The following is a 23,321-nucleotide window of genomic DNA, read 5'->3' as shown; positions in this document are numbered from 1 at the left end:
ACACCAGTATGACCTTGGGCAAGTTACTTAACTTCTTTAGCCTCTATTTCCTTATTAGTAAATTGGGGGATCTCGTGAAATTTTGTCTGCCATACATGTGGTTCTGGGATTTGGAGATTTTTCACCAACTCTGCTTGAACTCAGACCTTACGAATTGCCCTTAAAGGTATAACCAGCATTCCAAGAGGAGATTCTTGTGTTACTGATGGAAAACAGGCATGAAGTCCTGAGGTCTCCGTCCCCCAGGCCTCGGCCACACTGGACCTGCCGCATGGCCAGGCTAAAACACATCCGGCCGGCGCCCGTGGCGGCAGACGACTAGCAGCTAAGAGCACGGCTGCTCCTCCCCACACCTTGCAGATAATGCCAGCGTCGTGGGCTCCGGCGTGAGACCAGCCGGCCCCTCTCTCAGTCAGGAGTGGCTGTTGAGTATCTGCTGTTGACTAGCCCCGTCCTTGAGGCTGAGAAGGACTGGTAAGAGAGTGCCCTGGAGCTCCTTTCCCTCCGGAGCTCGGGTCTGGTTGCGCAGCAGCTGCCCCTACCCCCGTGCACCTGTGACTGTGCCCAGGTTGTTAGTCAATAGCGACATCAGATCGTTGTGTTTGCTGTGGGGGACTTGTTCTTCCTGAACCTTGGGTCGTCTCTGCTGCTCTTTTAAACTTAGGATTTTGGACAATGATTTTATACATATCTCCATACATGGGGGGTGGGGTGTCTGTACACACACACACACACACACACACACACACCCCTCCTGTCCTGAGAATCCTGGACAGAAATACCTTGACCCCCACCCAAAAAATAAATGAGCTGCCAGCGAGCAGACAGAACACAGCACAGAAGGGCAGCCTCGCCGTAGAGGCGATTGTCCGGCTATCAGCGCCATCCCAGAGAGGTGGCCTCGTGAACCGGTAACGACGATGGAGAACGTTCCGTAATTTGAGCCACTTGACAAGGAGCTCTCACAGCTCCGCAGGTGCTGCCCCGTGGGGTCCCGACTGCCATCCTGTGAGAGGGGCACCTGCCTTCCTCCAGCTGTGCATGCAGGGAGTGGGGCGTGGGCAGCTCAAGTCACCTGCCAGTGATCACAGAGTCAGGAAGTGGCAGATCTGGGACGTAAACTCAGTTATTTAAGGACTCCAGATCTCTGGGGTATTCTGTTATATCATGATTCTGCCAAGAAGCTGCTGTCACTGGAGGGTCCCAGGCAGAGTCTTGTCAGGAATATTGGGCAAGGCATTCTGGATCAGCTCAGTTGATGATTGCTGTGTGGTTTGAGGGGTCTCAGGATTCCCCCCAAAATCATTCTCACTGATCAGTCGGCCATTACCACCTCATTTCTTTGAGTCAGGCTCTGGACTCTGGCTGCTCTTCAAGGTAGAGAGGACGTGGGAAGGGGGCATAGTCATCCCAGAGCACCCTTGTGTGTGGATACCTGTGCTCCCATCACCCTCCTCCCTAATGGAAGGCAGAGGCGAAAGGTGGTCCCTGCTGCAGACCTTTACTGAATGGCTCCTCTCTGTCCGGCTCTGTGCCAGGCTCTGGGAATGCACAGCACTGCCCCACGGGCCTCAGGGACGTGTGCGGCCGGCAGGGTGCTGTGCGGTGGGTCAGTGGCAGTAGAGCAAGCTGACTGGCCTGGGGGTGTGCAGGCCCCTGGGGGCAGAGCGTGCGTGAGAGGACGCAGGTCACACAGGCAACAAGGAATCATCTGCGGAGTTGCCTCATGGACCAAAGGAGGGTGGCCCTCGCACATTTTGGGGACTGGGACTGTCTTCCTGAATTGGGGGGTTTGTGGACAGTTTGGAAGGAAGGAAGAGTTGGAGAAGTAAGACTTCTTTGTGAGGCTGAGGCATTTTTGCATAATCCCATGGGTACTGAAGAACTAATGCAGGGTTAGAAGGGGCAGGGGCATCAGAATCAGATTTAAGAGGAGAAGGGAATGAGGAAGACCCGTAATAAGGCACAAGGCTGCAAAAGAAGTGCTGAGGGCATGGGGGTGGGAGGGGCTGGGCTCAAAGAAACCTTCTGGAGGCAGAATCAGAATTAGGGACTGATTGTATTTGTGTTGTGAGGGAGAGAAAGTCAAGAGTGACTCACAGGTTTTTATTTGAGATCTGTCTTCCTTACTTTATAGAGAGTTGCACTCTAAATGCTGAACATCTCCTTAATGGCAAGTTGCAGAATACAGCTGAATCTTGCCAGCTCAGGCTTTACAAACTGGTAAACTTTTTTTTTTTTTTTTTTGGCTGACATCTTTTCCTTTTTCTTCTGTTCTGAAATTATTATAGTAATTTTTGTACCTCAAGGAATTGAAGAGTCTGGTACATACTAGACACTCAATAAATGAGTAATTAAGTCAATGAGGTCATTCATCACAGTTGACCTACAAGGTCATGCTGTTCACGGTAAAGTGGTAGCACAGAACGTCACTTCTGTGATTCTGAAGCGGTCTGTGCATTTGTGGCTGGGGAAGTGTTTGGGAGTGGAACTCTGAAGGATTTTCAGTAAAATGCAGCCTGATACCACTCTATGCTGTTCACTGACCGACTGGCCATACCTGGTGGTGACAGCAGCAGCCACGGAAGATGAGGTCATCGGGCAGGTTGCCGGGAGCTGGTGGCATTCCTGCGGGCCTTTGCCTCCCACGTCCCAACCTTTGAATTTCTGGTTTGGGGGAGGAGGGGCACATATATGTGATTCACCCAGGATCCCAGGCGAGTCCCGGTTCGACTTCTTTCTCTGGGCTCCTCCAGCTCCCAGCCTGGAGCCTAGGCAGACACTGCATTAATCAGACTTGCTGGAATGATCACATGGTTTTCTAGCTGCCTCCCCTGTTAGCTGCCGCTTGTCAGCAGCTGGCGGAGCTGGCGGCTGCAGGCCCCTGTCTGCAGAAAGCCTTTTACTTCAGAATATTGGGGGGGTGTGGAAACCCCGCCTCTTTTTCCTGCACTTTGCACCATCTGACTGACTAAATGGTTGTCCTCCGAACCAAAAAGGCTACCAGACAATCCAAGGAAATTGTCTCTGACTAGGTCATGTTTGCATTTGAAGAATTCAGGTACGTTTTGGGCTTCCTACATCAGGCTGCCGCTGGGTTTTTGTTCTCGCTAGGTTTTTGCTGTGTAATGACAGCTTGGGCTCTGGCTGGTTCTCACCCAAAAAAAGCGTTCTTTTCTGCCTTCGGTGGGGTTGATCCCGGCTGTGGGGTGGGAGGCAGAGAGGTGGTGCAGGTCGGGGGGTGTACTGTGTGCTCAAGTGGGCGTGGATAATTGGTTTGCCGGTTTGGTCGGGGGCACATCGGCTGAGGACCCCACCTTGTGCCTCTCTCGAGCTGCCGTGGATGGTGTAGAGTTAGGAACGCGGAGCAGCAACTGTTTATCCAGAATGAGTCTCTTGCTATCTTTTGTTTTTCTTCCTTTGTCAAACTCAGGGAGTCTTCGGCTCTTTTAAAATGCTAATCGTAGCAGTGAAGGTGAAAAATTCTGCAAGTCTGCCTGCTTAGTTGAGATTTGATTTGGCCTCTGATTCTTCCCTCATTGTTAGTAGTAATCTCGGGGAAGTGCCCTGATGGTGTTTTGTTAGCAGGGTCCTTCTCTGCTTTTGTAAGCTCTCCAGCTGCTGTAATTATCAATGCTCCAAATGAGTCTTTTGTGAATCTTACTCCTTCTCGCTCCTCCATCTCCTCTCCCCGGATTCGTCTCTGGGTATGAATGCGGGAAGGGATGCTCCAACAGAGATAGTTTCTAAGAAATGAAAATAAAGGAGGCGGAATGGGAGGGTGATCTGATCATCCATGTGCAGGTTTCCACCTTTCGGAACATGGACGCGAGTGTGTTTGTGTGTGTCTCGTCTGGACACCCAGCAGCCTCTCATTTCTCAAATGGAATTTTGGTCTATTTTAGAACAGAGTGTAAATAGCATATCGATGGGCAGGGGGGTGGGTGTGTGGGGACCTCAGCTCTGTCTCTACAGGCTTCTTTTTTTGTTGTTCCCTCTGAAGGACGTTGCTGCAATAGACATCAAAATGATAATAGAATAAGCACCTTTCATTATTTGTAAGAGGAAATTAGAGACCTTTTAATCAAAATCAAGGGAGTGGATGAGAGGATCCCCAGATTTGCATGAAGAAAAGCAGAGCTGGCAAGATTGTCCCCCACCCTTTCTGTAAACTTGGAGCTCCGGACCTAGGAAGTTATCCTTTGTTTAAGAGAGTGTCTCTGCATGATTTCTAATGCACTGGGTTTGAAAAGGACATTCTTTCCGTGCGGTAGCGTGCTCTATTGACATGGGCCTGTGCCCTTACACAGTGACCAGCGCTTACTGTTGTCTTGTAGCTCCATTAGATGACTAACAAGAATTTGTTTTAAGCATGACATGTTACAGTAGATAGGTCCATGGAGAGTGAGTCAGGAGTCCCGGGTTCTAATCCCAGTTTGAGAAGTAGTTTTTCTGATCTGCTGAGAAGTACAGAGGAGTTTGGGGGATTGTCGAAAGTAATATAATTGGGAGGTTCATATCTTATTGTTAGTATTGATTCTAGATGGAGGACGCCTTAGCTAACTGCCTGAGCAGAGCTTGGAGCTAGCTAGCTGTTCACCTCCTTGCCTGGTTAGGGAAGAGGGTTGTGTATCCACAAGCCTGTCCCACTTTGCGGAGCTCCTAGCCCAAAAGCTGGGTCTGATGAGTTGGAAGGGGGTGAGGTTGAAGGCTGCTGTGCTGCTGAACTGAGAAAGTGGGGGGCCATCTGTGGAAAGTAGACCAGAAGGGGGAGGTCTGTTACCTGTGCTTCCAGCTTTACCTCAGCTGGCCCTGAAGAACTTTGCCGGGTCTGATTGTATTCTGTGACTGCTGCATGGACCAGACAAACGGTTTTCTTCTTTAGTCCCAGGCCAAGTGATTGTGGTGGGTGACACAAGCTCTATCGAGGAACTTAGCTTTTTAGCTTAGGTCAGGGTGACGCTCAAGGTCTAGCCTTCAGCAGAATCACCTGCAGAGCCCGTGAAAACCCGCATTGCTGGGCCCCCCTCCCAGAGGCTCAGATTCAGCAATAGGTCTGGAGTGGCCTTGAGGATCTGCATTTCTAGCAAGTTCCCAGCTGATTCTGACGCCGTAGGTCTGGTGACCAGACTTTCAGAACCATCGCCTTGGGGAGAGCAGACTGTCATTACTAAGATGGGAAGTCTGAAGCAAAGGCAAGGAGGTACAGGGAGGAAAGAAATCCAGAGCCAGAAGCCGCAGATCAAGTTCAGGCAGATGGACCAGAAGCAGGCATGCTCATGGGAGTTGATATTCCCAACAGCCCCCTCCTCTTGGGTAGGTCGGAGAGTTGTGGAATTGGTTTATAACCTAGCTTCTGCCATGCGCGGCCTGTGTGGACTTGTCAAGTTTCTTTATCATTTTTTAAGAAAGTCTATAATGCTGTTAGAATTAAACGAATGGCATGAACTTACTTTATACATTATGTTGTTCTTTCTCTGTGAGTACAGTGGTGGACAGGACCTGGGGCAGCTCTGTCAGCTTATGCACACGTGTCTCCGGGCCTCACGGATGCACATACTCCTCCACGCACGCACCCCAACCCTGACAGCACACGGGCTACGTTCACTTTGATGGACACACGGACACACCGTTATTCTGTATTCTATTCTGTATTCTATTCTGTATTCTGTAGACTATGAGTTCCTTGAGAGCTTTCGAGTCTCCTGTGTTTTTAACTTTGTCTCCTTTGTGCCTAAAACTGCTTGATGCACAGTAAGGCCTTACTAAGTAAGCAGTTGACACAGGTCGTTTTCAGAGGGTTTCATAAGGAAGGAGAAACAAGCAAGTGACCCGGCTAGCTCAAGGGCAGCCTGATGTTGGTGCCGGCTGCCCAGCGAGTGCACTAGTTCGGAAGAGCATGTCGAAAACCCGACAACTGACCTCCTGAGAAAACTCGGAAGTGTCCTCAGCGCACCCCGGCTGCCGGAGTGCCAGAGAACTCGGTCACATTTCCTAAGGAATCTCTGCAGATGATCTCACTCTAGAACGTGCAGATGATTGTCATGACTTGCCAAAACCACACAACTGCAGAATCCTGAGAGCGTGAGTGGCGGGGCCAGCGTTTCCAGATGGTTAGAGCCTTTTTTTTTTTTTTTTTTTTGCCTGCCATTGACTTCAAGACTGTATTGTTCCAACACTAGGCAAGCTGCTCTAGCTGGCTTCTGTGGTAGACACACTTCACCTGTGTTTTTACCTTTTTAAGAAAAACTTGTTACATGAGAAGCTTACTGGATTCATAGTTTAGTACACATTTACCAGTTCCAACAGACGGCAGAGGCCGCCTTTTGAGCACCCCTAGAGACAGCTTTGTGGAACACTTTGTAGTTTTCTTTCCCCTTCTAGACCCAGAATGGAGACTACATGACTTGCCATCCCCAGAATAAACAGTTTTAAATGTGATTTTTGGCTCCGTAATCTCCCAAGGGAGAATGGAACCCAAATCAGAAACCACTGTTTCTCAGAATTCCTGATACTTGTTCTGATTTATTTCTAGAAGGAATGTGGTATACCAGCTCCAAGATCTAAAATCCACAGTTGGAATGTGTCAGTCACCTGAAAACAGGAAGTCACTACTGCGAGTCTGTCTGCTTCATGGAAGCAAACTCCAGCCAAGCTCTTTCTTTATTCAGATTCATATCTAATCTTGGGAAGTGTTTTAACTTTTCTTGCTCTTTCACTGCATTATGGAAATGAGTCAAAATGAGTGGTGGGGCACCTGGGTGGCTCAGTGGGTTAAACCTCTGCCTTCGGCTCAGGTCATGATCCCGGGGTCCTGGGATCAAGTCCCGCATCGGGCTCCCTGCTCGGCAGGACCCTGCTTCTCCCTCTTCCTCTGTGCCCTCTCTCTCTCTCTTTCTCCCTCTCCCTCCTCCTCTCTTAAATAAATAAAATCTTTAATAAAAATAAAAATATATTTCTGTTTGCTGCTATATCCCTAGTGCATTGCTCATGGCAGGTATCTAGTAAATACTTACTAAATGAATGAAAGAAATGAAGACAGACACTCAGACTGGTTGGGTAATTTGTGTGAAGTCACCCAGCAAGGAGGTCTAGTCAGTTTCATTCCAGTTCATCTTCCCAGACACTCTGAGCCTGGAATGCCATCGCATGAACTGACCTTCTGTCTTCAAGCTAGCCCACCTTCCTGAGTCTCTCCGTGGGCCCGGAGCCGGTTGTCGCCTGGCTCTTGGCACCCCTCCATGTCTGTGGAGAGTGGAGAACAGGAGGAGAGGACCCCTCCAGCTAGGGTGGAGTAGACTGCTCCTTGTCCTGCCTCCTCCGACCCTCCATCCCGTCTCTCTGCAGTACTTCCTAGAGGTTAATTGTACAGCACTGTTTCTTTCACACTCCTGTGGTCTGAGCTCTTGGAAGTCAGGGAGCATAGCTCCATCCTCTTCTATCACTACCAACTTGGGAGTGATTGGGAACATTGTCCGTAAGATTGACATTGCAGGTATTAAGATAATTAAAATTATGTAAGTCACATTCCCTGAGAGGAGCTTGTGATCACACTGTCTGTGGTCCCCCAGGGTCTATTAGAAAACACAGCTGTGTGGGTCTCTAACAGGCAAGAGCAGGAGCACCTGATTGGAGGAAGTAGTAGAGGAGGGAGAGTTCAGGGAGAGAGAAGTAGAACAGGAGAGCGGAAGGACGGACAGATTGCATTGACTTGACAGTTTTGCCTAGTGCTGGACTAGCCACAGCAAAACGTTATTTTGGGAAACACTTTAGCTGTTGGATGGCAAAGCAGACATATTTAAAAATATCAGTCTATCCTTCGTTATTAAGTAAGTATTAAAATTATTGTTGAGTTTTCCTCAAAGAGAGGCAATATCATGATCTGGAGTCCAAAGGCTTGGGTTCAGTTTATATAACATAAACTTAAAAGCTGTGATCTTGGGCGCCTGGGTGGCTCAGTGGGTTAAGCCGCTGCCTTCGGCTCAGGTCATGATCTCAGGGTCCTGGGATCAAGTCCCGCATCGGGCTCTCTGCTCGGCAGGGAGCCTGCTTCTTCCTCTCTCTCTCTGCCTGCCTCTCTGCCTACTTGTGATCTGTCTCTGTCAAATAAATAAATAAAATCTTAAAAAAAAAAAAAAAAAAAAAGAAAGCTTTAAAAAAAAAAAAAAAAAAGCTGTGATCTTGGGCAAGTCACTTTATTTCTCTAGGCCTTAGTTACTTCATTTATAGGAAAAGGGCTATTTTGAGGATAATATATAGGAAAGAAGTATGTAAATGACAGAATTTTGCTATAATGTTTGTATTTTCTATTTTGTAATTAGTGGACGCTTGATCAGTTAATATATGACTGGCCCAGAGGTTACTTTTTAAAACAGTCCTGATTTCCATTACCCATTTTTTGTTGCTTAGCATTGTCATAATCTCTTATGTTAAACACAACAACACTTGGAGGATAGACTTAAACTGGACTCATTACCCAGAGGAATGTGTCCCGGAAGGGGATGCCAGCCTGGATCCTTGGGCTTCTTGCTGGCTGTGTAGGGTACTTGCAAAATCATCTCCCAGCTGTGTAGGTTCTGAACACTTCGTACATGTCTTTGGGAAGGAAGGAGGATGACCATTCACTGAAAAAACACGTCCTAAACATGTACTAAATAGAAGCTGTAGTAGAAACTGCAAATACGCAGACATTTACTGGCCTGAAAAGGTGCTGAACCAACACCAGCAGTACAGAGTGGGGTAGCCAAAGACAAATGCACTTGGAAAAGTAAGATGAATTTCTTAGGGACACTGATGAGGCACATGGGGAAGAGGAGGGTGTGGTTTTGCTGTATGGACTTAAGGGGAACTTTTAGGAGGACGTATGTCTTAAGTGTGTCCTGGAGAAGTATGGGGTGTGGGTGGATGAAAATCAGGATGGGGAGCGGGCTACGGTGTGTGCTCCCAGCTACGCTTGGACTGAAATGCAGTCAGAGTAACCAAGTCTGTTTTGTCTTTTCTTCACGATTGACTTTCTGCCCTGAAGTTCACTACTTTGTGGAGGTAAACCCTTTTCACCCTCAGGGTGTGTGTGACGTTCAGAGAAGCAGAGCTGGCCCTTTGGCTTCTCCACTAGTCTTACTACCATGAGCAAGTTACTCATACCCTTTGTGCTCTGGTTTGCCTGTCTGTAAAATGGGGGTATTGCCTACCTACCAGAGCTATGGTGTTGATTAAAGGACATTACTTACATGCAGCCTCTAGCAAGGTGCCTTAGTAGATACTCAGTAAATGAATTCCTTTAACCTCCCTTAAGTTACAGAGAAAATAGTTAGACCCTCATCCTGGGCTAGAAATTGTGCAGGAGCCAGGAGAGAGGACTGCCACACCACGAGTGGAGCACCTCCCGGAGAGGGCAGGCTCAGAGTGCCAGAAATCAGGCCTTGGAAGATAACCCTGTTGGTTGAAATGTTTATGCCACAGCGAACCAACCATGATGTGACTGATCGGCTGCATGCCTGGATCCTGGCTTGGTCCGCTCGCAGGTTCGCTGGTCTGAGAGATTAATTAAGTTCCTTGCAGTTGACAGACTGAGTCTGGTGCTTTCTGTCTAATTAGGCCAGCAGAGCTAGAGCGCACCCCGAGTGTGGACATTCCCCCAGTGCCCACATGCTCTGGCCGTAGCTGAGGACTCATCGTTTTGTACCCCTCGGGGTTGTATCTCTTTATTTCCGGAGCCTGCCATCAGAAATAAATGTCTGTTGAGGGAACGTGGGCTGCTTTGGACAGGTACGACGTGTGAGGTCTCTTCCATGGGGGCGGAGAGCAGAGTGAATTACAGACAACAGAGTGGCGAGCACCTTTCCAACAAGAAGGAGTTGTTGCCCACCTGACAGGCCACGTTGGAAAGGGGCTTCTGTTCTGTTGGGCGTCGGGAGGAGCTACTGAAGATCCTCACGTCGAGGATTTTGTGTGCTGGTTCTCGACTGAGAGGGCCCATCCAGGTCTAAACACAGGGGTCCGGGCTGCACCTCAGCCCTCCTCAGTCCAGATTTCCAGACGTAGAACCGAGGTTCGTGCCTTGTGTCAGCTCTGCCGGTAATTCCGAGGCGCTCTCACTCCCAGCTCGAGGTTGCAGGAGGAATGGCGCTCCGGAGTCTGGAAGCCTCAGCTCTAGGGATGCTGTGTTATACCGGGTAAGTCACTTGTCTTGCCTGGGATTTAGTTTGTCCCCCCAGGAAAGAGAAATCGTATTTCGTTACAGAGATGGGGTTCAGAGAGAATAGGACGGTGGCCATATGGGAGCTTTGGGAAGTTGAGAGCCCCGGACCCGGAGACATATGAAGTCGGAACCCGGGTGTGCATTGAGTTAGAACTCGGGAACCCAGGTGTGGCCGGTGTGTGTGGCCGGTACAGACTACAGCATCTGGTCCGCACTGAACTGCCGCTGGTTCGTGGTCTCTCTTGGGTTCGGTAACTGCGAGACTCATCGTTTGGCTGTGAGGAGTTCATTTTGTGCTTGTTTACAAGCAAGAGGAATGTTTTCACTCCAGTCAGCGGGTTCAGAGACTGCGGAATGCCACCATTGATCCGGCTGTGCGTTCTTCATCATCTCGTCCCCGTCTTCATCGGCACAAGCGCTGGAAGAGAAGGCAACTTGCGTTTCCTTGGGGAGCCCCGGAGAAAACATGAAACCCGGGAGCTCCTCCATCTTCGAAGGTCCCGTCCCCTCTTGGCCACTGGTATGCAGGCTGCATGCCGGGGGTGCCAGGAAGGGGCCAGGAGCGGGAAGATGGGCCCTCTGGGGCTCCCTCGTGAGTGTTCGCAAGTTGCGGCCTGGTGTCCGTCTTTCCCTGGATGCAGTAGTTCAGAAGCTGTGTATTAAGTCGAGATAGAGCCTTCTTGAGGGAGATGGGAGCTGAGTAAAACTCTGTGGTGAGGGGACTTTATGATGACCAGAGCACCCAACAGACTCTGATTTAGAGAAGTCTTTGTACTCGGTGATGAAATTCCTTTTCCTGGAGAGAGGATGCTTCTATAGTCAGAAACCTGGAGCCCTTCCAAAGCCCCAGTGGAGTGAAGACCTGGTGCTTTATTATTCTCCAGCTTACTGAAGTCAGGAAGGTAGAGATGCCCAAGGTAGAGGAAAGTAGACGCATTTTGCTGTAGACAATAGCCTCGTTTTCCTGCTGTTGGTTGGAACATTCATGATCATCAGATCCTGCCGTGAACCAAGTGGGAACCAGCTCCTCCCTGCCCTGACCGAAGACTTTGGCTCCACCGGCTTCAAGAAGGCCGCGGACGGAGGGGAAAGTGTCCGCTACTCTGGGGACCAGGTTATGCTATCACTCTGTCCACTGCCAGTCCGGCTCCTCTCGTCTCCTGCACGTGGAGCCCTCCACGGCCTGCTGCAGGCTCTCCTAAAGCTCAGCTCCCAGGAACCTTCCCGCTGCCCCAGCAAGCCTGGCTTGGATATAGCCCTGCACGCACCACCTTGCTTCCCCATCCCACAGCCTTTGTTGTCTGCCCGTGAAGTCCTTTGAAACCTAGCCCTGTGCACACTCCCTTTCCTGACCTCTTTATCCACACGAATTTCTCTGTTCTTCCTAAACTCCTGTATAACTCTTGAGGTCCGTCGCTCATAATCCGGTATTTAATCTTTCTCAGTCTTATTTATTTGCTTGACTAGAGTGAGAGTTACTTGAAGGGAGAAAGAATGCTTGCTCCGGCTGCCTCCCATCTGTCACACTGTAGGGAGTCAGGTGCATCGTGCCTTCTCCGCACCTTTTATTACCTTTCTCTTTAACCTCCTGCCGTATGCCAGTTGTTGTTAAAGGCCCTGGAGGGGGACATGCAGTAAAGAGGACCATTCCGGGGGCGCCTGGGTGGCTCAGTGGTTTGGGCCTCTGCCTTCAGCTTAGGTCATGGTCTTGGGGTCCTGGGATCAAGCCCCACATCATGCTCTCTGCTTGGCGGGGAGCCTACTTCCGTCTCTCTCTGTCAAATAAATAAATAAAATCTTAAAAAAAAAAAGAAAATTCCTGCCTTCCTGGTGTCTGTTCACTTGGCAGCATGGAGGCCTGATTCGGATTCCGAAAGAGCTACTGAGTCCAGTGAGCGGGACCTGCTTTCGAACGAGCAGAATTGGTCTAGGCAGTAGATCGGCAGGAAGGCCTGAAAGTGCTAGGTGGTAGATTTCCAAAACTGTAGGGATTTACAAAAGTAAATAAAATGCATGAGCTAATAAAAATGCATGTGAGGCTTAAAATGCCCTCACGTATTTAAATGAAATGTTTCTGACCCCTCCTGATTCCCATACACACAAGATCCCGTGCGTGTATTGCAGGCCCTTCTGTTGCCACCCCCCACCCCCGTTTTCCCAGCAGGCCTGCGGGCTGGGGGTTACCATTACCGGCTCCCCTCGGAGGCACCCCAGTAGATTCCGAGAGGCTAGGGCGTTTTCCCAGTGTCAGACATGTGCTTAGCTGGCAAAGCTGGAAATCAGATCTGAATCTTCAAGCTAAAGACCCAGTGCTCGCTTTGTCATTTCATAGCTGCCTCCACCCTGATTTCGTAAAACAAGGAGAATCAGGTTCTCTAGCGAAGCTTGTCTTACATACTGTTTCACGGAGGAAATGAAACGGCACCTTTACTGAGCCTTAACTCTGAGCACCGCAACCTGCTTGGCACTTGCTATGCATAAACACATGTACCACTGTCCTCATAAGGATCCTGGCACAGAGCTGCTGTTTCACAGATAACAGAAACGGAGGCACACGCCAGCTGAATCACAGAAGCAGCCTCACACGGAGCTGGTGTCTGAACCCAAGCTCGTCGGTCTCTGGGACCTGTGCTTTTGACTGCCGTCCTAGTCATACAGAGGCTTCACATGGGACAGGAGTTCCGTGGTCAGTTGTTTGAGAAGAACTGTGTACCAGCCCCCCTGGAAGCGCACAGCACACAGTAACACGAAGGCTCTGGGAAGTCCCATGGGGTGGGACTTTTGCCCCTGGCTTTCCCACATACGTGTAATGAAGGAACTTTTATTGCCTAACACTTGATTTTTAGTTGACACTCTGGAACAGAGGGAGATTCAGAGCCTGGAAATTAGAAATGGGGGGCACGGTTCAGGGCAAAATCCGTTAAGTGGAAGAAGTTACAAGAAGTCTCATACAGCATGAATTCAGGGTCCTGCTCTTATTGGCTATTCATTTTTTTCTTTGGGGGTCTCTCTTGCCCTTCCTGTAAAAATGGGATCATTGTGAGGAAAATTGGGGTTTTATTTTTTTTTTAAAGAATTTATTTATTTATTTGACAGAGAGAGATCACAAGTAGGCAGAGAGAGAGGAGGAAGCAGGCTCCCCGCGGAACAGAGAGCCTAATGCGGGGCTCGATCCCAGGACCCTGGGATCATGACCTGAGCTGAAGGCAGGGGCTTTAACCCACTGAGCCACCCAGGCACCCTGAAAATTGGGATTTTAGATGCAGAAATGCTTTGTAAACAACGAAACCCAAAGTTGTTGTTTTTAGGGCGCCTGGGTGGCTCAGTGAGTTAAGCTTCTGCCTTTGGCTCAGGTCAAGATCTCAGGATCTTGGGATCGAACCCCAAGTCGGGCTCTCTGCTCATCAGGGAGCCCTGCTTCCTCCTCTCTCTGTCTCTGCCTGCCTCTCTGCCTACTTGTGATCTCTGTCAAATAAATAAATAAAAATCTTAAAAAAAAATTTTTTTTTTAAGTTGTTTTTAATTGTTATTTACCAGTTCATTTCTGTCCTGGTACCTTAGCACGGCCTCTCCCAGCTGTTTGAAGGACAGTTAACAGTTGTTGGATGAATGAGTGGATTTTGCCTTCTTTTGTCTCTGGGTTCTATAACTGGTGTGTTACAACTGATTTTTTTTTCTTTCAGTTTTATCAGGATCTAATTGACATACAGTGAATCTTCTTAAAAAATGATACTTTGAAAAAAATGACATTTTGTTCCTTCTAAATTGTGTTTTTGCTGGTTTCTATGTTTTTGGAGTTTAATGAAATCATGCAGTTGGAAAATCAGGAACCACGTTGCTCTCATTCACTTTGTTGTACCCCAAGTTGGACTGCTAAGGCAGTTTATTTTGTATTTTTCTGACATGTCCCTGGCAGCAAGAAATTTTTTGGACAGTTCCAAAATGGTAAATTTCATTCAACAGCATGCATGTGTTGGTTTTGTTGTTGTTGGTTTTTTTTTTTTTTAACACTGCTCATTTCCTCAGATGTGCCCATCTGCGTGTGTGTTTTTTAAAGGAATTTCTAATGTGTCACACTCTTGATGTAATCACTCTTGATGTTTCCTCTTTTCAAAGACTGTCGGGAAGAGAAACTTGCAGCAAGTTTGCATGCCAGTGCAGTTCTTTCTGATGGAGAAAGAGGTGAGGGCACTCTTTACCTGGTTCAGATTAGTCATTTGTTTCTTAGCCCTGGCCAAAAGAGACGGGTAGGAGTTTAAGACCATCTTGATAGGTAAGATGGTGCGCAAAGATCTAGAAATTAAACAGAAGTGAGCAGCGAGTAGATCCTTCCTTAGACCACCATGGCTCTTCCGCCTACAGAGAGACCGTGTGGCAGCAGCCTGTTTGGAGAGGAGGGTAGGGTGGAGGGGGCCAGCGTTCCACCCCCAGCAGTCTGAGCGGCTGTGTGGTGTGCACGGTCCTAACCCCTCACCCCTGCTTCAGTGTGGCACACCCCTGGGCCCGAGCCTCCTGGCCATGGAGATTTGGGGGGCAGGTCTGTTCTCCAAGAGTCCTCAATGGCACTTGGCTAGGACTGTTAGGAAACGTGGTGTTTCCTGTGTTTTGTTTTGTTTTGTTTTTCTGGGATCAAGAGCTGTTGGGACCAAGGGATTTTAAGTCCCTGGCCACCAGCTTTTGAGGAAGAGTGAGAATGAAGCTGACAGAGAGGGAGGCAGAGGTCAGTGATGGCCAAAGACATGGAGTTCTCATGGCGTCATTGACCGTGTACTTCAGGCTCTTGGCTCTGATGAAGTCGGACTTAGTCCAGAGCCTTTATTTATTTTTTTCCCACTAAAAAGAAATTCCATCTTTCCCCATTAGTATCTGTCAGAACCTAGAGAATCCCAAAGAATATACAGGACTGGGGGCGCCTGGGTGGCTCCGTGGGTTAAAGCCTCTGCCTTCGGCTCAGGTCATGTTCCCAGGGTCCTGGGATCCAGCCCCGCATCGGGCTCTCTGCTCCACAGGGAGCCTGCTTCTTCTTCTCTCTCTCTCTCTGCCTGCCTCTCTGTCTGTCAAATAAATAAATAAAACCTTTAAATATATATATATACAGGACTATGCAAGATAAATAAAGAGCACATGAAAATTCTATCCCTTTTCTCTTCAGGGAGGTGACCATCCCTTCCATCTTCAGAATTGCCAGACCGTATTTGCAGTTTTGTATCCATCTGAGTGTTTAACTGAGGTCTGTGGTCTGGGAACCTGTTTTGGACTGAATTGAGTCCTCCCCAAATTCATAGGTCGAAGCTCCTAACCCTCTAGTGTGACCATATTTGGAGATAAGTAGGTAATGAAGCTTAATTAATCAGATAAGTAGGTTAATCAAGAAGGTAATTAAGGTTAAATGGGGTCAGGAGGGTGGGACCCTGATCCAGTAGGATTGGTGTCCTTACAAGAAGAGATGCCAGGAGTGCTTGCACACAGAGAAGAAGGCATGTGGGGACACAGGGTGAAGTGGCATCTGCAAGCCAAGGAGAGAGGCTTTACGGGAAACCAGCCCTGCTGGCACCTTGATCTTGGGCTTCCAGCCTCTAGACCTGCAAGAAAGTCCATTTCTGGGGGGCTTAAGCCCCCCAGTCTGGTGTTCTGTTACGGCAGCCTGAGTTGAGTAAGACCATTAGAAGAAAGAAAGGTACCATTAGAAGGAAGAAAGGCTGTTCAGGGTACTCTGGACCACATCTGAGGGACAGCTCATGAAGGCCTGCGGGGAGCGCTTCGTGGAAGGAAGGGCAGGTTGAGAGCCAGCAGAGCCGCTTGTTTAGATGCAGTGTCTGCTTCTCACTTTCCTGAAGCGCACTTTTCAGGGTCCCTTGAGGCATTTCCAGTGGGAAAGAGAGGTGACACGAAGTGCCCTCTGTGTCCAGGCAGTACATAATTATCTTCTTTTATCCATTCAGAGCTAGACCTGAGGATACAGCTGGGATAGCTTCTGTTGACTCAGCCATGAGGTGCCCAGAGCTCATTTACAATATACTAAGTGACACCATACTCAGCTAGTTGGAGATGACCTCCCTTTTACAGATGAGAACAAACCTAGAAAGGGTCAAAACTTGGTCATGGTCACCAGGGAAGTTAGTAGCAGAGCCAGGGCTAGAACTCACATCTACTAATTCCTATTCTGTTGCCTTTCTTCCCTGGCCCCCTAACACAGGGAAAGTATGGACCAGGGAAGGCTGTGCAGAAATCAGCCCAGGATAGGATGCCTGTGGATGGAGAGCTGAGGGCTGGATCCTGGGCACCTGCTGAGGGAGCCAGAGGCACTGGCGACCAGCTCTATACGTTTAATAAAGCACCATACTGAGCATGCCCTGTAGAATTAGGAGAAGAAACCAGAAATTAAAAAAGGTGTGGCCAATGGAAAGAATTGCTAAGCATGGGCAAAGCTAATACAGCAGGTTTCAGACTAACTGATCTTAATCCTGCTGTTCTCTGGGCTGACGTTCCCAGCTCTGCTGGGCTGCAGACAGACGGACGCCCTGACCTGCCGTATCAAAGAGCAGGGGCGAGGCGGTGAGGGACTGAGGCCAGTGGGTATGGCAGGCCAGTACCACCACCCCTTTAATGCCCACTTGGTCATGACTGCCAGGGCTGTAACCCATTTGCATTTCACCTGCCCCTTTAAACATTTTTTCTCTTTAATAAGTTCTATTAATTGAAAAATTAATAACAGCTCAAAATAAAGAGCTCAAACAGAATAATACTAGAACCTCCACTGAGATCCTTAAGGACTTGGCAGAGGCCCCAGCCGGGGTGGGAAGCTGTCTGGGCTGGTCTCAGGCACAACTTCAGGCCCTGTGTGCCCTGGGATTTCAGTGTGTGTGTGTGTGTGTGTGTGTGTGTGAGAGAAGGAGAGAGGGAGCGAGAGATGCGGTCATGAAAGAATATGGCTGTGTTTACCCACAAGGATTAGAAATTTTGTAGCAAGTTTTAGTTTCTTGATACTTTCACGACTTCCTTTGGGTTATGTCAAATACAGCAAGGACTGTCCCCTCACGTAACAGTTTAGAGAAGGAAATAATCATTAACCAGGACACTGACTGAGCTATAAGATGTGCAGGAAAAACAGATGGTGAAGAAGAGTCGGGCTTTTCGGAGAACCCACAGATGATAAACGCTGTTTAAACAGGGGTCCTCTCCTACCCCATAATTTCAGGTTTTCTGGCTTTCCCACCATTGGTTAAGATGAAGTTCAGTCATTTTCGGATTGCAACAATCTTGTTAGGCTGTGTAAGGTGGAATTTGAGATAAAATGAGTAACTTGGGTGTGCAGCACAGATAGAAGAAGAGCAGCGGAAGTGTCCGGGAAATCCATGCGAGAAAGTTCCAGAGAAACAGGCGCGGTGAGACCCGTCCCCCGCACGGGTGGCGAGTGGTTTCCTTGCCGAGAATCAGCTGGCGTCTTAGCCCATCTCCTCTTTCTCGCTGTGCATCTGGGGGGTGCGGCCGACCCCGCCGCCTCGCTCTTGGCCTTGATGGTCTCTGGCCCCTGAACACGCTTGCCTGATGCCTCCACACAGAGCAGGCGCGACGCAGGCACTTTGCTCCCCTCTGCAGACTCCCACAATCTCCATTTGTTTCTCTGCTTTCTCTGTCCTGCTTGGTTTTGAGCACTCTGAAATTATTGTACTTGTTCCTCTTCTGAACTGCTCTGCACTCGGTGATGGTGACACACGGGCGGTTACTCCTCCGCCCGCGTCCTCTCCCTCTGGCTAGCCCGGCCTCCCTCTTTGGGCTGCACTCAGGCTACACCTGTTCCTCTTGGATTCTCATTCCTTCTAGTTCTGTTTTCCACTCCTTTTGACTTGCTGCGCTCGGGCACAGAGCGGGCAGAGGGTGGCTGCTCACAGCTCTTCAGAAAGCTCACCTGGACAAACAGAACCAAACGATAAAACACAACCTGACTCCCACACAGTGAACACAGCTCATTCCCAAGAAATTAAGCCTTTTTATAGATCTTCCTGTCCTTTGGTTTTTACAGTTCCCCAGTCTGCACCCAAGTGGGGCTGGCCAGACACCTTCCCTAGGACTTAGGGACCAAGAGGAAAGGTTTCTCTTCAGTGCTTCTCCGTTTCACCCTTTGTGACCTTTACTACCTGTCTTCTTAATTTGTTTGATCCGTAAGTCATTCTGTGCCTCAGTTTCTTCCTCTTCCAGGTTGGTATGATACCGCACGCAGTTTCCAAAGCAAACCAAATAATGGGTATAATAATGATAGATACCATAGCACGCTATAAGGTCATGGTGCTATTGCTACAGTAATAGTAGAAGAATGTATAATAAACAGTAATGTGTGTTTAGAAACTGTTGCATTGTCATTGAATATGAACATAATTATTACTGACAGTGAAGGCCCTCCTTCCATTGTTCCACTGAACTCAGACCAGGAAAGCAATCAGTTTTAATTAAAAGGAGAAAGTTACGGTTGGTAGAGCAGAGAGGAAACTTTTGAAAAGATACTGAACTTCTTTCCGTAACTCCTGGTGTAAGATGACGCTCTACTTAGTTGTGAGCCATAGGGCAAGCTCTTCCCCCAGGCTTATAATGTCCTCCTTTGAATATGGTGACGGATAACCTCGTCTGCTGCACAGAACAGTTTGGATAATTGAATGATGTAATACATCTGAATGTACTTTGTAGACTGCAAAGTGTGATGCAAACATAAAAAATGCAGAATGTCAGCCAAGGGAGCAATGAGGCAGAGCATGCCGTGGTACGCAGACCCGGGTTCAGGGAGGCTCAGAGTGGTCTGTAGCTGCTCTCTGAGCCTCGGTCCTCATGTTTAGTGGACATCATGGTGACAAATTGAAGGGCCCAGCACACAGAAGGAGCTCAGTCAATGTCTTTAAAAAGAGATTATAGGGGCGCCTAGGTGGCTCAGTGGGTTAAGCCTCTGCTTTCGGCTCAGGTCATGATCCCAGGGTCCTGGGATTGAGCCCCACATCGGGCTCTCTGCTCTGCGGGAAGCCTGCTTCCTCCTCTCTCTCTCTCTCTGCCTGACTCTCTGCCTACTTGTGATCTCTCTCTCTCTCTCTCTCTGTCAAATAAATAAATGTGTGTATGTCCTGGATGTGACATTTCCAATTTCAATTGGGTATTGCCAAACAGATTTCACCCTGAACTTAGACCCCGTAAATAAATGCATCTGACTTAGTGTATTTTCCCTGGAATTTTTGGTGAACTAGTTTTTCATGTGCCAGTTATAATGCCGACTTAGAAAATTCCATCTGAAAGCTTTGCTTTTAATTTGCAGAAAATAGAACATTTCATAAGGTGGAAATTAGATACTCATTGCTGGAGAACATAGACCAGTGCTGTCCAGCGAAGACAGCACAAGCCACAAATGGGAGCTGTGCGTTGGAGTTGTAGATATTTAGCAGGCCATGTGTGCACTGCAGGTGTGGAGCAGGACGCACACATGCTTGAGGGTGCACAGGGCACTTGGGAAAGAATGTGCATGAGAGGAGTACCCAGTACTAGTACCCAGCACAGGCGCCTCTCGTCTTACTGCGGCTCCCCGATACCACAGGTTGTTTTTCCAAATTGGATGTTCGTGGCAATCCTGCTGTCTCCTGGTGCCGTTTTTTCAAGAGCTTCACGCTTTGGTAATTCTCACAATATTTCAAGCTTTTTCATTATTACATTTGTTATGGTGATCTGAGATCAGTGATTATAACTCGCTGAAAACACAAATGATGGCTAGCATTTTTTAGCAATCAAGTATTTTTAATTAAGGTATGTACATTGTTCTTGACACAGCGCGGCTGGACACTTCCCGGACTACAGGAGAGCGTGAACGGAATTCGTGTGGGCGTCGCGGCGTTGCAGTAGCCACTCGATCGCGGTGGCCTGGAGCTGAACCCACAGTATCTCTCAGTGTGTGCCTCTGGCTGCCTCCGGCCGAGGGAGCTGGGATCGGAGGGAGATGTTTTATTCTTTTTTTGGGTTTTTTAAATTTTCACAACATGTAACATTTCTTAAACATAGAGATTTTGCGGGGCGCCTGGGTGGCTCAGTGAGTTAAAGCCTCTGCCTTCGGCTCAGGTCATGATCCCGGGGTTCTGGGATCAAGCCCCACATTGGGCTCTCTGCTCAGCGGGGAGCCTGCTTCTTCCTCTCTCTCTGCCTGCCTCTCTGCCTACTTGTGATCTCTCTGTCTGTCAAATTAAAAAAAAAAAAAAAAGATTTTGCTTAAACACATTCACAAACACACAGAACAGCAGCCCCTTGCTCCGGGATCCCACATGAAAAGTGTCCAGACGGCTTTGACCAGAATCTCGGGAAAATAAATGTGGGTTGAGCACGCTCGGGCTGGGGCTGCAGAGAGGAGCCAGCACGGGCCCCGCGCCAGCTCGCCCAGCCCCTCAGCCCGCTGCGCTCCCCCAGCTCCAGCCGTGCCCTGCAGAGGCGCTGGCCATGGGCCACCACACAGGCTTCCCAGAGGACGGAACCACGGTGACAGACACCAATGGACGTGGCTGGGGTGTCTGCCCCTCTGTAGGCCCTTTGCAGGGCTCCCAGCGGTGTCTCTTCTGAAGCAGTTTGGGCAGAACCTTGATCACGGGCACATTTCCTGTCGGCAAACTTAGTGTTAGAAAGACGGAGATTGGGTGAAAGTAGAGGCGGGTGTTACTGGGAACAGCTGAAATGTTTCGTGATGAGCGACAGTTTGTGAACTCCGTGAGGCTCTGGCAAAGGGAGAAGTCGCATTGAGTCACTGCCTAATAGATGACTCCAAGACCAATGGCTTCGAGAAGTTTCCGCTGGAGTGTTGTGTGTGTGGACACCCAGTGTGCCGACGCCAGCAAACCTGGGTGCCTCTTGTTAATAGGAAAGATTTTAGTGGCATGTGTCAACGACAGATACCTCGGTTCATAGATTCCGGGCCTGGATGATGGGATTTTGTTGTTGTTGTTGTTGAATTTTTAAATCCTGAACTCTGTTGTTAGCTAGATCAAGACTGATGAGCTGGAAGTGGAATCCACCGGAAGCTGATGGGAGAGAGTACCACAGGCTAGGAAAGGAGTGCCAGATGGTGGCCGTTGCCCAAAGGACGCACACCTAGGGTCATAGGGAACGTAATTCCCCCTCTTTAAGAAGACCCCGGTAGCTTGTAAGTGAGAATGAGGCCACAGGGACAATTTTGGCTTTGTGGCGGGAACAGTGTAACTCCTGCAGATGGGGACAGTCCCCCTCAGTACTCACGGTGCTGTCTGTGTAGGACCCTTCTGGACACACCCATGAGTGCGCTTCCTAAGGACGGACCGGCGCCCAGGGCCCTGCGCGGGAGTCAGCTGGTATTGGTACAAACCCCGTTACTATGATTAATAAAGCAGAGTTTTCAGCGTCCCATCTGCCTAACAAGCTTCTTTTGCCAGTGAGGTGGTCTGCTTTTCAAGAACCTTTCCCATTCCTTGTTGTATGTAATCTTCATTAGCAGAGTAGCAGTGAAGACACTGAGACTGAGACCAGTTGAGGCTTAGAATAGTTCTGGGGCGTTCACACCAGGTGTGCCCCGATGGCCCACGTACCCAGTCCCTCATGTGGCAGAGGAGGGGAACAAGGCCCTGAAAGGTGACCGGGCTGCCAGAGGCCCCAGAGCAGGTGTGGTCTGTGTCCCACGGCCCCGCATGGGGCTCGCCCCGCAGGACCCTGCCGCAGACATCTGGAGGCCTGCGGGCCACCACCACCACTGGCCACATGTTGGAGTTCCGTTTGTAGCAGAAATGTTAGCATGAGAGGGAATTAAATTAGGTATCTGTGCAACCGCTTGAAACAGCAGTCTGGAACCTTGGACAAAGATTTTTTAAGGATTTCGTTTTCTTGAAAAATAATTCATTAACAAAGTGATTTTATTTCCTTTCAGCCCAGACTAAGGAACTAAGCTATCCCAGCTGCCCTCCTAGTAATGGTTTTTGTTGGCCATACTTGAAAGTAGTGTCATTGGCTTCAGGACAAGAAATTTTTAAAATAGAATGGACTCCTTTCTCAGAGCGGGCAGTGCTCCTGAGGGCGGTCTTCTGGCTCTGGCTGTCGGGATGGGCGGGGATGCCCAGACAAGCCAGGGACTCCCCTGCCGTTAGATCCCTGGTCCTGAGACCCAGGGAGTGGAGCCCAGTCTGCAGGGCCTCTCTGTTCCTACATCGGTTCCGCAGCTTCTGAGGGCCTGGCCTCCTGTACCTAGTTTCTCCTTTGAGCTCACGGCAAAGTCCCTTCAAGACTTGTCCTGCCCCCATGGACCGCAGGCAAGACAAGGAGCAGGTGTCTGGGGCGGGGCTGGCCCGAGGCACCCGCCGCCTGCGGCGGTGTTCACCAGGGACTTCTCCCTCTCCGCAGAGCTCTGGGGCCTTGGGTAAAGGCCTTCACTCTTCCAGGTCCAGGAAGTGAGAATATTCATTTCTGCCTCTCCCCCTCCCTGGTTGTGATGCTTGGGTGTGCACGCAGCTTCTCCAAGTGCAGGTCGCTATAGAGCTGAGAGGGGCTCTGTCTGAGAGCAGAAATAGAGCCACGGCGGCCCACTTCCTTCCTCCGCCGCTTCCTGTCCCCCTTCTCTCTGCCGTCCTCGCTCGCGGCCCTGTCTGGCGCGGTGCTCCTGCATGGAGACGTGACTTTTTCTTGTCCCGTCGGTCAGCCGTGTTGTCCTCTGTGCTCCTTTCCCGCGCCGCCCAGCTGCAGACCCCCGCCCCTGTCACCCGGGAGACCTGTCTGAGATGCTGGGCCACGGGAGACCTGCGTGCGGGTTTCAGCCCTGTCGTTAACCCACCGCAGCCTTTGGGACTAGTTGCTTCCCATGTGTGGGCCTCCGTTTCCTTCACAGCAGGCTTTCGCGGCCTAGCGCAGTTGACACCGGGTTGGGTGACTCTGTTGTAGGGGCTGTGCGTTGTGGGATAGTGAGCAGCTTCCTTGAAGCCACTGCTTTGTGACACAGTAGGGGTCATGGTCGTAAAATCAGTGCCCACTCTGCAGACCATTTCCAGTATTAAATACCTTCTGGAACCTGGTGCACTCTCTCCTGCCTTAATCCTCTCTGTCCACACTCGGTCTTCACATCACCTTCTCTTCCTGCCCAGACCGGCGA

At 49.5% G+C, this 23,321-nt stretch overlaps 1 protein-coding gene across 3 annotated transcripts in view; it reads left to right on the top strand.

Annotated features, from left to right (window-relative positions):
- EVL (Enah/Vasp-like) overlaps positions 1 to 23,321 on the top strand; it is a 141,566-nt gene that overhangs the window by 34,090 nt on the left and 84,155 nt on the right. For 2 of the 3 annotated variants that reach the window (XM_044229995.1, XM_044229992.1), the window contains exon 1: positions 2,907 to 3,061. The exons of the other annotated variant lie outside the window; for it this stretch is intronic. In XM_044229995.1, the coding sequence (XP_044085930.1) occupies positions 3,039 to 3,061 (23 nt within the window). In that variant the 5' untranslated portion in view covers positions 2,907 to 3,038. Of the gene's footprint in view, positions 1 to 2,906; positions 3,062 to 23,321 lie in introns of those variants that run through there. 3 annotated transcript variants of the gene reach the window in all.

The sequence above is a fragment of the Neovison vison genome, chromosome 13 (assembly GCF_020171115.1).
Source record: "Neovison vison isolate M4711 chromosome 13, ASM_NN_V1, whole genome shotgun sequence".
Lineage (NCBI taxonomy): Eukaryota > Metazoa > Chordata > Mammalia > Carnivora > Mustelidae > Neogale > Neogale vison.
Note: the sequence above shows the minus strand (reverse complement) of the source record. Positions and strands in the feature narration are given on the sequence as shown.